Consider the following 15,811-nt stretch of genomic DNA (forward strand, 5'->3'; position numbering starts at 1 on the left):
AGTGCAAATATATGAATTTCATATATCTAAAATCATCATTCATCGCTTGATGGTTTATCTGGATCCAACACATTGATCAGCTCCCAGTTGGCTTGTTAGCTCAGTTGGTAGAGCGCTGCACCGGTATCGTAGAAATATTGATCAAGAGTGATACACGCTGAGGATCTCATACCGTCTCCCAACAGAAATGCGTTTGAGGCCATTAGTGATGTACATTGTTATACATTGCTTCTGGTCATAAAAGCCTCTTAATGTATAGCCTACGTGTGGCTGTACCCGAAGGTGAAACGGAAGAGAGAGTATGTCTACGAAAACCTGACAGAAACCAGGTCAGTCTGTGATTTTTTCTTTGTTTGTGCAAAATAATGTCACTTGATAATATTTTCAGCGAAGTGGCACGTGCTAACGTGAAAAAAATCGAGGTAAATTATGACATTGAAGTGAATTAATTTCCCTCTTAAATCGGGTAAATTTGCAATTCAATGCAGCCGTCAAGTGTATGTACTTTGCTTTAAATATTTCACACAGGATTACGAGCGATTTTTGGTGAAGAATAAGAAGAAAACGACGTTCGTTGTGAGCATTGCGCTTACGGAGCTAGGTTTTTAATGTCCGTGCGGTCTATGAGTACATTTGTAGACGGTGCCAAAAGTTGGATCATTTACAGCAGAATCTTGAGGATTTACAGATTCCCCGGGGGAGGGGGGGGGGGGTGGGAATTTCGCTCACGATGGCGGCGCCACCGAGGACGTGGCAACGCAGATCTCATGAGCAGAACAGTAAATCAGCACGTGCGTTTGAAACCTTTCTACATTTCGTAGCTGTCCTCTGCAAATCATCAACTCCAACACTCCAAAATTTTTTTTAATCGATGTCTCCCAGCTGACTGCAGGTGAATGATCATGCTGAATCTACGACACTTGGGTGATCATTACAGCGGTATTATAATTTATTGGATGTACACACTATGGTTACATCGATGTTTTGAGAAGAGTGAGAGGAGAGAAACACTGTTGGCTCAGTTGTGTTTCACATTGTACTGTTAAACTTTTCTAAAGGATGCTGCAAGATTCATATATTTTCCGACAGATACTAGAAGACGATCCAAAACAATACCTTTCTATCAAATCTCCAAACAACGATAATTCATTTCTCTTTGATCATTACCAATTAGCCCTTTTACGCCGAGGGGTGACCAAAGAGGAATTTCTCCTCACAATATCGATACATTTCCTTTTAAAACAAACGTAATGAGAAAAAACATCAACTAGAGGATTGGGTTCTGTAGCACCTTCTAAATTAATCCCGCTTTGCAAACTGAAAATTCGCCCATGGTCGCTTTGTTTACCCTGTTTATGATACATGATCAACCAGAATACAAAACAATTTGCGTCATCATTTTTCACCACGAGTGTACCGGCAACTGACCCCGATCGACTAACGACGGAAATAAATGAGGACAGAGTTTATCTAAATTGCACATGAAACAATTAAAGAAGTGGAACGAAACTGACCAAGTTATTGGAAATACAGCCCAGAGACAATACCACGACAATAGGAGTTTGTTTTGAAAATACAAGACTGTTTGTATACCAAGAATATCGAATGGGATGTCCATCATGCTTATGCACTACCATTAGTCATATTTTCTAGAAGAACGTTAAAAGTTGCCAAAACTTTTAGACAATAAATTTATTCTTGTAATGCTAAAATTATATCTTATCAGCTACATTTTGCGCTAATAAATGCCTTGGGTGAACATAGTTGAAGGCAGTTACACTCATGCAATACCTGGGCATGTTGATGTAAAAATCTAGCCACGACTACACAACTGTAACGAATACTATATTAACAATGAGTTTGGGCATTTCAAGAAAAATGACAACACAATAATTTTGCGGGGGAGAGGGGGGAGAGAAGAATTCGATTAAAGTTAACTTTCGTAGCAGTTTGTCACACTTAAGAGACTTTAAAAAAATTCCCTAGAACACAACTACGTGTAGAACAACCAGTAGGATAAACACGGCTGGATAAATTAAGTTCCACATTTTTTTCAGCCAGGGGGATTGCTTTGTAATGCAGAGGGTTTAAACGGTAGCTAATATCCTAGCTTTGTGATCTTGAGCGAGATCTTGTCGGTGTTTGTCTGGGTGATCTAGTGGGTGGAGATTTCCTCTTTGGAGACCCAGATCGCGAGCGTGACTTCGAGCGGCGATATGACTGCCTTCTCTTATTGCGTGACTTCGATGAAGGTGAGCGTGACCTGGAACGAGATCGTGATCGTGAACGGCTCCTAAAAAACAGAACGTTTGATCATTTTTAAATGAATTTATTTACCCACATCGACGACTATCTTAGCACAGGGACCTCCTCAAAGAGAAAGATAATTGTACCCTTAACATCTTTCTTTTCCATTTTCTACGCTCCTTAGAGGGAGATTAACACTTTTCAAAGATACCTAACAGTGTCAGTGGCAAAACTTAAAACAAAATTCACATGCACCTACGTCTAGTTTTTTTTTTATGAACGTTGTCTTTTTTTCAGCTGATTAAACCAAGAAATGAATACTCAAAAGAGCCGAAACACATACTATGTCAGGAAAAGTTTATAATTACGTTGTGCTAAAATCATCGAGTACAGTAGCATGAAAATTTGTCTAATTACCTTCTTCTTCTCCTTCTCTCTCTACTCCGGCTACGACTTCGACTTCGGCGGCGGTGGCTCCTGGTGGAAACAGAAGGAAAACAAAACATCAGTAAAAAGAGAGAACAATGCTGGTATTATGGACCTTGTAAATGGTTTTCAATTGAGTGTCGAACGTACTCGCGATGGCCACGGCTTTGCCTTGTGATTGGTTGGGAAAAAAATGCTCACAAAACTCTCGGCCAATCAGTTGTTACACTGAACTGGTCACTCCCGTTTTCCCGCTCTTTTTTTCTTAACGGCTCCTGTAAAACTGCTACACTGCAGTTGGTTGTTGTGACTTTTTAGTTTTTTTTTGTGCGACATCAAATCGAAATATGCCACTCTACAGCTCGACTAATTGACACGGGGTTTTGTTCAAGTGTAGTTTACGGTGAAGTAGTCTCAATACATTTTTTCCCACACATAATTTGACTCCAAAAAAAGAGACATTCAGAAAGCGACGTACGTACGACGTTCACGATAACAATGTACACTGATCCTTTCACCTCCTAAATCAACTACCAAAGTCAACCTTTTTTTGTTGGAAAATGTTTTCATCGCTTCCACAAAAAAAAAAAAAAAAAAAAATTCACCACAAACACCAATTTTTTATAAATACTGTTGCCAAAGTGCGCAGAACACCAATCTCCCCCAAAAGAGTTATCTCAGAAAACAAGTATAGTGAACACGGTGCTTGGCAATTAAACAGCTCTAAAAGTAATAAAACATACCTCTCTCTATCCCTTTCTCTTTCTACTCTCATTCTTTTTTCACGATCGCGTTTCTCTTGTTCCCGCTCGCGCTCTCTTTCTTCGCGTCGACGTATCCTCTCCATTTCTCTTTCAGATCGCTTTTTTGCCACTCCATCCTACCAAACAAACCGATACAATGCTAAATTAGACTAGATCCGCTTTGAAATTATCCCTTCACCTTACCATAGCCGTTTCCATGTAAATTCGTTGAAAGAATTTGAAGTTACATCAAGGTTCATGTGGCACCCTTTGCTTACACTTAGGTAAGTGCTTGTTCAGTCTCATTCCTTGTTTGACACATAACACAGGTGACATAGGGAGAGGTTTTAAGTAAATCAGCTTAGTTTTAAGAGTGTTTACAGTAAGTGAATCTTAAGATAGAGACTTTTTCAATACCTGTAGTTCCTTCAGCCTGTCGCGGATTTTGATAAAACCCATGTGAAGTTTTCCTCCAAAGTGATCAGCTAACCTGGTTGAATAAAAAAATTTCCAACAAATATTTATCAGCAAAGAAATTCCTCTGACATCGGTTAAAATCTACAGCCCAAAAGAATAGTTTAGTAAATCATAAATCTCAGGACTAAGGACCACACAAAACAAAACAATCCACGCACCATTATTCAATTTTAACACTATACATGTATGTACAGCCTAAGAGTGACTAGTTTGATTCCAGGGGCAACAGTTGAGAGTGTGGCCTGATCACCAGAGTGAAATTTGCCCTGAAAAGGACTGCTGTTGACATTTCCACAGCCGCAATTAAGCCGTCAAATAATACTAATAATAATAATACTATAATAATACTTTACTTATATAGCGCTATTTCTATCGCTATCCAATAGCGTTTTACAATGACTGAAATAAACAAAAAGGGCTAGAAAATCCTAACTGGCACGAGGCAGACCATTTGGCTATTTACACAGCACAGCCGAGTTGAACTTGGGGAGACCAAGAATAAATCCAGTAAATGGCAGGGAAGAGGACTTGAACACGGGACTACCAGATCACAAGTCCAATACCCTAACCACTCGGCCACTTGGCCTCCTATACAGCTCCTTCTCATCAGAGTCAAATGAAACACAATTTCCAGCAGGTTAGATGGTCAACTTGGCTTGCATGGGAACAGAGAACCTTTGACTTAAATGGCAACTTTTCCTCAGGTTGTCAAAAGCATCAGTCACTTCTTCCTATCTAAGACTACTGGTCTGAATGAATGATCAGACCAAACGATCCTAGGTCGAGTCTGTAGACCACTGTTATGGTGGACAGCTGTACAGACACATCTTCGACATTTTTAACATCTTACCAAAATTTCCAAAATTAGAGATACAAGACACAAACTCTTGAAATTTTTGATAAAATTCCAAGCGCAAATTTTCAGTTACACATCATCCAAAGTTCTAAACTCACCTCCGGTCATTGTCATACAAGCTGAGGTATGCGGCACACACCTCACAAACCCTCAGCTTTTGTTGCTGAAGAGAAGATGAAGGAAGTGACTCTCGATATATATCCTATAATGAAATAAAACAGAGACCATCACTTAACTGAATCCATTTATTTCAAAAATGAATAACAGTATCAAAGCAGTTTCCTCAGAGTTATCATTGCTCATTCCTCAGGCACATAAATATAACCTTGTGCATCACCATACATTTTTCTGTAATGAAATAAATTCCATTTGACCTGCGGATGAAAATCAAGCAAAGAAGTGATTCTCTCAGGTGCACTGCAGTTGAAGAGATTGCAGAAAAGAAGCCTAAAAGAATTTAGGTATGATGGATTTGAAAACTTTGAATCCTGTCAAAGCTTAATATTTCACGCTTCTTTCCTGCAGTTACAAAGTTTGTAACATACTTAAAATGCAGTTCACCTGTGAGGATCGTTTCTATGCTTGAAACTTGTACATGTGTACCAACTGATAACTTACATGTAGATAGCTCCTGGAAATCGAAGACAAGCACTTTTTATAAGCATACCTCTGCCATCTTTTTCTTTACTTTCAAGTCTTCCACCTCCTTCATGAGTTCCATTGACTCTTCAACCTTGCCTTCAGCTCCTACCAAAATGAACACCCAAAGCTTCAAAATAATATTGTGCCCTATGACATGCAAGGAAAATCAGCAAACTTCCCTTAACCCTTAAGTCCCTAAGAGTGATAAGCATCTAATTTCTTCCAACAGTACAACCTCTGAATCAAACATCAAGGTTGCAAGAATGAAGGAAATGGTGATGAACTCAAGAAGCTCTTGATTGTTAGACAAACTCTCCTTGTAAGAACCTTAAAGAAATGTAAGGAGAACATTTTGGAGAATATGCATGATGATAGTAGAATGTACAGGGTTAAATGTTGAATACCATGATCAAAAGGAAGAGGGAAGATGAAAACTAAGTGCTAATTCTCTTTAGTGAACTGGCAATGCTATTTCTTATTCAATATACAATTAGATAACAGATGAACATACCCACAGTCTCTGCTTCTGCAAGTTTTTTTCCAATCTGTTCAGCCAGGTCATGAACTGCTTGGGCCTATAAAAACAAATCAATAATACCTATACTCATGACAACGCAATTTAAACATTTCTCTTATGACAATTACATAGCAGCTCAAATAACTAACTGTTTGGTTGTTCACTCACAGACAAAAAAGGCTAAAAGGACTCAAAACTTTAGAGACAATTTCACCTGCAAAGAACAGTTTCAGCCTTAATCAAAACTACAACAAAATTCTTGAACATTATTCGTCATCACCACCCCAATTTGAGCACTAGTATGGCTGTGTACATGTCATGCTTGTAATTGGACAGAGCAACTGGATAGTATGGCGCATTTCACAAATATGACCATATTGTGTTGTGAAGATGAATAACCAATATCTGGTTTGCTTCTCTAATTTTGTCATAATTTTGATTAGCTGGTCACAGGACATTGTGTCATCCAATCTTGTCTGAAATCATACTTGGGACTAACAAATGGGACTTCCACTTCATGGCTGTCTGATTTTGTTCACCACTCATGATTCCAAACCTATTATACAAATACATAATAGAGCATGTGCTGTCAACATTTCCTGTCTTAACTTTCTTGTCATCTCTCTTGAATTTCTCAAAGACTACAAATTGCACACATCTTATTAACTCATACAGTTTTGTTGTCTTTGAAAAATTTTCTTTGTGCTTATTGACACCAAATTGCACTAAAATTCATGCTAATACCACCACAAAGTGGACTTCACTCACTTCATTCAGTTTTTTCTCCTTGCAAATCAAAACCAGTTTGAGAATGTTTAAGACTAGCACAAAGCTAGGTACACCAATACACTGGTAACCAGTCAACTCGCCGACGGACCAACTCGCCGACGCCAACTCGCCGACGTATAAAATCGAGTAGAGACGTCGGCGAGTTGGTCGTCAATCCAATACAACTTATTAGAAGTTAAACATACAGAGAAGTAAACGATATTTAGTAAAAAAACACTGGCGAACATTGGTGAACATCAAACAGAAGCTTAAACATCGGTGAACATTGGTGAACATCACCAATGACTATAACAGCTTAAGACGCGAACGAGTTATTGTGCGACAACAACACCGTAAAGACTCATCATGTCAATCGCTCAGATTTTTTAACGAAAACTTGGCTTTCTAGACGAGATCTTAAGTAAAATGCAATTCTTTTTATTTGCAACAAAGTTTATAAGGATCTTAAGGCGAATAAAGCGAAGTAAACCTCACCAACGACTCTAACAGCTTCAGACGCGAACGAGTTATTGTGTGACAACAACACCGTTAAGACTCAGCATGTCAATCGCTCAGTTTTTTTAACGAAAATTTGGCTTTCTAGACAAGATCTTTAGTAAAAAGCAATTCTTTTTATTTGCAACAAAGTTTATAAGGATCTTAAGGCGAATAAAGCGAAGTAAACATCACCAACGACTCTAACAGCTTCAGACGCGAACGAGTTATTGTGTGACAACAACACCGTAAAGACTCATCGTGTCAATCGCTAAGATTTTTAAACGAAAACTTGGCTTTCTAGACGAGATCTTTAGTAAAATGCAATTCTTTTTATTTGCAACAAAGTTTATAAGGATCTTAAGGCGAATAAAGCGAAGTAAACCTCACCAACGACTCTAACAGCTTCAGACGCGAACGAGTTATTGTGTGACAACAACACCGTAAAGACTCATCATGTCAATCGGTCTTATTTATTTAAGTCAAGACGCTTGGTAAAAAGTCAACGCACAAATATATTTTTTGGTCTTACTACTGGTGTTAAATGCAATCGAAAGTGACGGTTTTCTGTGGAGAGCCTCGAGGCGATTAAAGACATTGTTTTCTGGCGCACAGCTGTTTTCAAACGAGGCGCTCATTTTTTAAAACCAACATGTTTACCTAACACGAGGATCCCTCTTTGCAAAGGCGCCGAATTCGTGTAACTATGTTGATAATACAAGAAACACTGTTCAAAGCAATGATTTCTTGTTTTTGCAAGAGCATGTATTTGAGTTATTTTCGTTTTCAATCAAATGCGTGGCAAGATGAGGGTGTGATATTTTTTCACTCACAAGTCACACAATAACTCGTTCGCGTCTTAAGCTGTTAGAGTCGCTGGTGAGGTTTACTTCGCTTTATTCGCCTTAAGATCCTTATAAACTTTGTTGCAAATAAAAAGAAATGCTTTTTACTAAAGATCTCGTCTAGAAAGCTACGTTTTCGTTAAAAATCTGAGCGATTGACATGATGAGTCTTTACGGTGTTGTTGTCGCACAATAACTCGTTCGCGTCTTAAGCTGTTATAGTCATTGGTGATGTTCACCAATGTTCACCGATGTTTAAGCTTCTGTTTGATGTTCACCAATGTCCAATGTTTTTTTTACTAAATATCGTTTAATTTTCTGTATGCTTAGCTTCTAATAAGTTGTATTGGATTGACGACCAACTCGCCGACGTCTCTACTCGATTTTATACGTCGGCGAGTTGGTGTCGGCGAGTTGGTCCGTCGGCGAGTTGACCGTAAACCAATACACTCAAAAATCTTTATACAACCTCCTTAGCAGTGGTAGAACAATTCAATCCATTTTAAATAAGAAAAGTTTTTATTTTAATATGAGAACTGAGCATCAAATATTTCAAAGATAAGAAACAGATTTCAGCCTATTTCAAAACTTTCTCAGGGCCTCAAATTTGGATCAAGTGAATTTTTTTTTTGCAACTGGACCCCACTTCATGTTTCTTCTACCCTTCTAAGAAATCTTGAGAAAAAATAAGTATACCAATGAATAATTTGATAATCATAGCAGCTACCAAATTCCAAAATGGTGCACAGCAGGAAATTCATAAAGGACAAAAAAACCCTGTCATCTAAGACTGGAATTTCTTGAGGCAAACTACCAAGACTGTATGTACATGTGTAGTTTTCAAACTCATCATAGCCTAAATTTTTCAGCATAAACAACAACAGGGCCAGACCACAACACTGGGAGCTACCTTCCCTATTCTTTGCAAGAAGTGCAAGGGTTTTTTTTTTGTCTCCTGCTCACCAATACAGAGAAGACATGGGAGACGGCCTACCATTTGTCATCATTATCAAGAAGACTAGAATATTGCATTTTAAGACCATGAGATTGGTACCTCTTTCAAGTTTCAAGTTTCACAAGGCAAAAGAAATTGATGAAAAAGTATCATTTTTATTTGTGTGTGTTAATGACAAATCAAAAAGGTCATTTTTAAATGGATTTTTACAGTTTCTGGAGCCAGGTTTTATTTAAAAGCAGAATTACAAGAAGCCAACTCTGATTCAACAAGTAGTGACAATGTACATTTCATAAATGTGGCCTTCTTCTTTACAACAACATACATGCAAATGTGCATGTGCATGTGCATGTACACAAGTGCACCTAATGGCACAATGTAGGCACAGTCTTTGTGAGATTTTTCAATACTTATTGAAAAAATATGTGAAAGGCATGGGAAAAAGCCCTCCAAACAATATTTTCATAGGCTTTACAACTACTTCTTGGAGTCTATGTGTTGAAAATTGTACTTATGCATGCCCACACTGACTAAAGTGAATTTACTTGAACCCAATTTACGACTAAACTGAACACAAATCTGAAGTCAGGCATTCTATAGAGTGCCTGAGCAATTAGCAAACACCTGAAATTAGACCTGGACAGTGGCTTCAACACTTACCTCAGGGACATTGTCATGATCATCTTGTGTCTCCTCAAGCCTTTTCTTTGCTATTTGGATCTTTCTATCACAGTCCTTGATGAATGACTGAAGGTGTTCCATTTGCTAGAGGGAAAAAAAAGAAATAATGAAATAATCACAAAATATTGTATTAATTCACCTTAAGAAAAAGAAAAAACACCTAATTTATCTGAACTCAGAGGTATTTTGTGGTCTATTGTCTCTATTGTTTAAATACTTCTGAGCAAAAATAAAATGTATCAGTGCCACGCTTACTGTACTCACAGCCTTTGTTTGGTCTCATCACTTAATGTCCTCTATTTCCATTAGAGAGAGAGTGCATTGCATGAGGAGACCAATTAATGGTTGCAAAAGAGACTATGTTTACCACCATTCCTCTAACAGAGAGTAAATCAAAATTATTTGTCTACAATTGGTTGCCACAAAAATATGTGTTGGAGGAAATGGATTGTGTGCCAAAAGCGAAGCCTCAATGAAATGGAGACAAGAGAGCCGTGACACAACTGAGAAAGAACTCTATTGGACTCTTACAAGCTCATATTGAAAAAGGCATATGCCCAAATAGCCTCAGATACAATGTAGGGCAAAAATCCCAAATGAGGATTTTACATAAGATATATAAGCTCAATCAAAAAGAAAGCAGAGTGTGACCTTGTGGGAGCCCTGGTGGAATTTCACCATAATCCATTCAAAAGCAAGTGATGTAAACAAATTAGCCATTGAATTGAAAGCTAAAGTGAGTGAGGTCAACAAGCTTCTTGTAAATTTGAGAGCACAAAAAGGCAATGGAGAGGTTGAATCTTGTACATGTGCATTCTCTGTCTCTTCAGAAACAAACAACAAGGGTGAAACAACTCAAAAAAGAAAAAAAGATTTAAAATTGCAAAAGAAAACAGAATCAAAGGTAGAAGGGAAAAAGATTGAGTCACACAAGCAGCACATCAGTAACCCATCCAATGAACAACTTCCAGGTGAACAAATTCACAGCTGATAAATCTGCCTCAGAAATTACTTTCTCAAACACAAAATGAATGAGAATGAGACCTTCCACCACACCAATTCACCAATTTTTATTCTAGTCATCCTCCAAGAAAGGATTAGTGAGTGGAGAGGCCCTACCTTTCCTAAGAACATTTCTCATGCTCCATGTATTATAAAAATGAACAGATTTTCAAAATATGCTGTAAGAACAGAGGATACCCAGATGAAATTTTGGAGAAATATATCTCTGAAGTTAATTTTACTAGGAGAGAAAGGTCACTCAAAAACAAAGAAAACGTCACACAGAAAAAAATATTGCCTTTTGCAACACAATATAATTTGGCTTAACCTAACCTCAAGAACAAAGTGATGGAGAAATGGCACCTTATTCAAAACCAACTTTGCGCAACAGAAATTCTATAGTTCTTTCCAAGGCTGCATAGTGACTGCTTTTTCACTACATAATATGCATAATGTTGAATCTGTTCCTGGGATGAAGTCATCAGTCAACCCACCTTATCCCCACTGTTTCTTGGTTTTGAACATGGAAGGAATCAATTTTGGGGATCTTTGAACATTCATAAAAGGCTAACTAAAATAGATGCAACATCTATTTTTTTCCACTTTGTTATCAGTAAAACAAAGAAATTTACTTGGGGAAGTTAATGGCACTTAAATCCTTTAACTTCCAGAAGTGATTAACAAGTAGCTACTCCTGATAATATCCATACAATATCCAGCAAACAGGTAATGAGAAAACTCAAACTCATCAGGTAAAAGATATTTCCTTGATCGAACACCAAATTTTCGTAACCAATTTGGGAGTTAAAGGGTTAAATTTAAGTACTTACATCTACATCATAACCATAGTCCCTCTTCTTTGATGCAATCTCAAAATCTGCTTTCAGAGCAGCTTCATGAATCTTGTTGCAGGGACCAAGATCCATTTTCTGGAATGAAAAGTAAGTTTTAACATACATTATTCTGAAACTTAATGACAATTACCAAGAGATTTAAGTACACTAGATAACCAATCTAGTAATCCTGTTACAGGGACCTAGATCCATTTTCTGGAATGAAAAGTAAGTTTAGAGATACAGTATTCTGATAGTTAATGCCAATTACCAGGAGATTTAAGTACACTGGATAACCAAAAAAATTATGGTACGAGGTTGTCTAATGGAAAACAAAATTTAAAAAAGGTTCACTTAGAAATGGCTTTTTGCACAGTTTAACTTACAGTTTTGAAGATCCACTGCTCTTCATTGAATAGCATGAAAAGGATACAACAAGACTTAATCAGGGAAGCCACTACAAGAAACAATCCTACTTGTACACTGCAGTATTGAGTAATAGGGTTTTAACATATCTTCTTGAGCTTGATATTGTAAGGAGAAATTCTGTCCTGTAACAACATGTACATGTATACATGTAGAGTGTAACTTACACTAGTGAAAAGCTTTTGACAGCCTTTCACAATATCTTCATCATATGATTTTTGAATGTGAGGTGATCTTAGCAGTAATTATTTTCTTAACAAGGTGACATTATCTCCTTAACCAGGAAAACTATACATACTGAGCAGGGATTTAAATTTTGTGGAAAACATACTGTAATAAGTTGACAACCTTTAGCCTTTCATACAAAAAATTCCCAGTTTGCCATGATTCTATTATTTATTATTATTATTTTTTTTTTTTGCCCAGTAACACAATATACCTCATAATAAACCAAACAAAACAAAGGAAATGTTAAAAAGAGACACCACTAAGTGGAATCTATGAGAATTTAACCATTCCAGCCAGTTGTTAAATAACAAAATAAAATTTGCAAGATGTTTACTTTAGGTGGAATGCAAACATCATAACAAGCTACTCACTGTGTTGTTAAAGAGTTCATGAGGGCAGAGTCCCATAAGGTAGCTCTTACACACACGGTCATCTGAGAACTTGACTTCATCTTCTGGTCTGGCACCTTAGGAATGCAAAGGCAAAAAAAAATAAAACATAAATACCAGGCAAGTGGAATAAATATCGTAATTCTTGATTAAGAATGGACAAAGTGATGCCCGAAATAAAGTAAAATAAAAGACATGTCTCATAAGAAGAGGACTAAGGTCAAATAGATGATTCCAATCATTGCTTTAACCCTCTCACTTCCAAGATCTCCATACTGTCTTCCATACAATTCTTATTATGTTAGTTTGGAGAATTTGATACAAGAACACCTGATAATCCCTTTAATAATATTTTCTTTATTCTTGTCACATGACTGCTTGATATTCTACTGTTGTTGAAGGGAGAAATGCTTTCTTGGGTACTCTCGGGAGTTAGAGGATTAAGAATACCAGGACACAAAACAAACTTTGGGTGGTCAAAGGTAAACTGATCTAAAACAAGGAACAAATACTCAGTGCAAGATGTACACATATATGTAGGCTAGATGCCCATATACTGAAAAAGGGCTGTTTCTTCAGAAGTCAAAATATAAGGTGTGCACTAAGTCCTACACATTGAAGAGTTTTTCACTTCTCTTTTACCCCCAATCCAAAAAAAAATTTCAAAGTGAGTCTTTGTTATCACTGTTGTAGTCAGCACTGAATGGATTATGGGTTTATCAAGGCTACAAATCTTTCTGAAAATTTTGTTCCGAGCACATCCAGTTCCATGGATTGATTCTTAAAAATTCATGTGTAACATCCTATAGTTATGTTAACTGTATAACTCCCAGCACCATAAATTAATAAAATGGAAATTTTCTGTCCCTACTTACGTCGCCCTACTTACGCATCCAATGACTTGCTCACACTACATGTACATGGCTATCAGTAAGCCTTGTTTGAGAAAGCATTCAATATCTAGTATTAATGGGGAACTGCTTTCACACAACATGGGTAGTTATAACACACAAACACACTTAAACTGTGAACAAGATGTGCCACTGCACAACACACTAAAATTTCATTATTCACTGTTACTGTTTCAGATAACAACACAGAGTGGTTAAACACACTGTAACGCCAAGTTCCTTCCCATTGATGCATCATAACTCAAAGTTGTTTAGCAATCAATTCATAAGGGACCTTGTATGAGATCAAATGCTGGGTTGTTACCAGTGGTAGTTGCTCAAGGTGCTGAACATTTGTAGTGGAAGCCCACAGATGTTGCAAACATTTCTAACATCTAAATAGCACCATTCTATAAAAGTGTTCAAAGTGGTACAATAGACTGGAAATTTTTCCTCACACAAAGTTGGATTTACTTAAAAAGAGTTCCAAATAATTTTAATATCTGATGTAGCAAAACAAAATATTAGTAATTCTGTTTCCAGAACTTTCCTTTTGAACAGCTGTTCAAGAACAGAAGGTTTCTAACATGTACATAAATTTCCTACACCACAGTGTTTAACAACTGTGACATTTCCATAACGTCGTGTTTAAACCAATAGTAAAATGACAACATACAATCAGGCGGCTGCTGCTTATTACTCTCTGGATCTTGAAAAAAACCTACGAGAAAACCCTTCTTGGAAACACACGTTTCTTAAAGCATGATATTACAGATTAAGCCACTCGTGAAATAATTTAAAGAAAAGGCACCGGCGATGCATTGCAAAAAAAGAGAATGTTAAACTCTGAAAAACTTCTTGTCTCAGAGACAGGTTGAAATCTTTCATATGAGAACGTGGAACTAAGCAAATTCGCATAGATAAAAATATATGAAAGGCAAAAACTCACTCCTCTTGACTGAGCTAGCGTCGACATCACAACAGAGTTCTCTATTTAGTCAGTAAAATAACCAAATCAGAAGAAGAGCTAGTAAAAACACAAGCGTGCTGAATTTCCAAATTGAACGAAAGGAAGACTTATTAAGTTACACAGTTTCACTTTCAAACGACTAATTTTCTACTCACCATCCCTCTGGGTTCCCATAAGTTCGTCCAGCATCTTTTTCATCTGTTCTTGTGCAGTCATTTTGTCTAGATGTGCCCGTCAAAGGCGGAATACGCAGCAGTTCCGACCTGTTCGTTTACTGCACTGGATTCTTGGCTGATCAATGGCGCATTTACGATCACAAGTAACTTAAGTGGGCTGTACGGAATTCTGGGAGTAAATGCATTCTGGGATTGAAGGATCCTCTGGAACGTGGAAATTTCCGAGTCTTTTTGGCGGGAAAGGTTATTTTCACGTCCCGTTCGAAGATCTGCCTTCCCCCTTTCAGATACATTTAAAAATTGACCGATTAAAGGAAAGATCAAAGAAAAAAGTCCAGCTAAGAAAGGAACACATAAAATGCGAACGGCGGGTCGGGAGTAAAGGGAATAGAGAATCGAAAAAGAAAATCTGGAATCGACAGCCAGGACAAGACATCGGGAATAATACTAGGAAAGGCAAAATAAGGGATAGGAAAACTGGAATGGACTATCGGGAATAAACGATAACGACCGAGAAAATCAGGAGGAGGGAAACGCACGGGGGTTGCGGTTTGTAACCTTTGACTATAAATATACGTCTATTGGTACAAATTAACACATAACAAGCGATGCGTGAGCGAAACTTCTTATACGAGAGAGCCTTGATCATCACGTGGAGTCAGAGAGGATTTGTCCACATGCTCACGTGAACCACCATGGCAAGTCAGTGCAATAACTTAAACTTCTCTGATAGGGTTTTTTTTTCTTTAGGGCATTCTTGCCTCCCTTTTTGGTATCTATAAGATCAGAAAACAATTTTGCGAGAAATCAACATAAAGGGCTCGGCTAATAACTTAAGTTTTCTTGTTACATACGAGGTATTTGATTATGTTTACATACTCTCGCACACAAGTATCAGCTTCAGCTTCAACCAAGCACCTAGCAATCAGCTGGTTTACTTTTTCCCCGCGCGACATCATTTGATGGCGTCTGCTTCCTATATTTTCGTTTCAAGAGAGCTCAACACGCGAGGAGTGCTTCGAAGCCGGGTAAAATTAATCAAAACTGTCCGACAAGCCAGACAACATAAAATTGGATAAGCTTTTATAGGAGTTTCTTGAACTTCTAAAAAAATCTAAAGAAATGCTTTTACAGTAGACTATCGAAAGATTTACTGCTCCGGCTAAGCAGGTCTAGCTAGCAATGGAGTTCTCTTTATAGCAAACCGTCTGGCCGGCTTGGCTGTTTTAACTAACGAGTGGTTTT

The 15,811-nt window shown here is 37.5% G+C and overlaps 1 protein-coding gene across 9 annotated transcripts; it reads right to left on the bottom strand.

The window, feature by feature from the left end:
• Window positions 1–931: 931 nt before the first annotated feature.
• On the bottom strand, window positions 932–14,696 carry LOC131780043 (putative RNA-binding protein Luc7-like 2). Of its 9 annotated transcripts, none has more exons than XM_066170834.1 (13): window positions 14,370–14,688; window positions 13,406–13,466; window positions 12,513–12,607; window positions 11,874–11,888; window positions 11,485–11,583; window positions 9,632–9,736; window positions 5,903–5,966; window positions 5,417–5,496; window positions 4,848–4,951; window positions 3,834–3,906; window positions 3,417–3,553; window positions 2,665–2,724; window positions 932–2,293 (listed from the first exon to the last, which is right to left on the bottom strand). In XM_066170834.1, the coding sequence occupies exons 3-13, from the start codon at window positions 12,546–12,548 to the stop codon at window positions 2,107–2,109; spliced, it is 960 nt and encodes a 319-aa protein (XP_066026931.1). In that variant the 5' UTR covers window positions 12,549–12,607; window positions 13,406–13,466; window positions 14,370–14,688; the 3' UTR covers window positions 932–2,106. The 9 variants fall into 9 exon arrangements, with proteins under 9 accessions (XP_066026931.1, XP_066026930.1, XP_058952643.1 ...); XM_066170833.1 differs by having other exon boundaries at window positions 12,513–13,466; window positions 14,370–14,410; window positions 14,546–14,622; XM_059096660.2 differs by having other exon boundaries at window positions 14,546–14,561.
• Between the last annotated feature and the right edge of the window lie 1,115 nt (window positions 14,697–15,811).

Source organism: Pocillopora verrucosa, chromosome 8 (assembly GCF_036669915.1).
Source record: "Pocillopora verrucosa isolate sample1 chromosome 8, ASM3666991v2, whole genome shotgun sequence".
In the NCBI taxonomy this organism is placed as follows: Eukaryota; Metazoa; Cnidaria; class Anthozoa; order Scleractinia; family Pocilloporidae; genus Pocillopora; species Pocillopora verrucosa.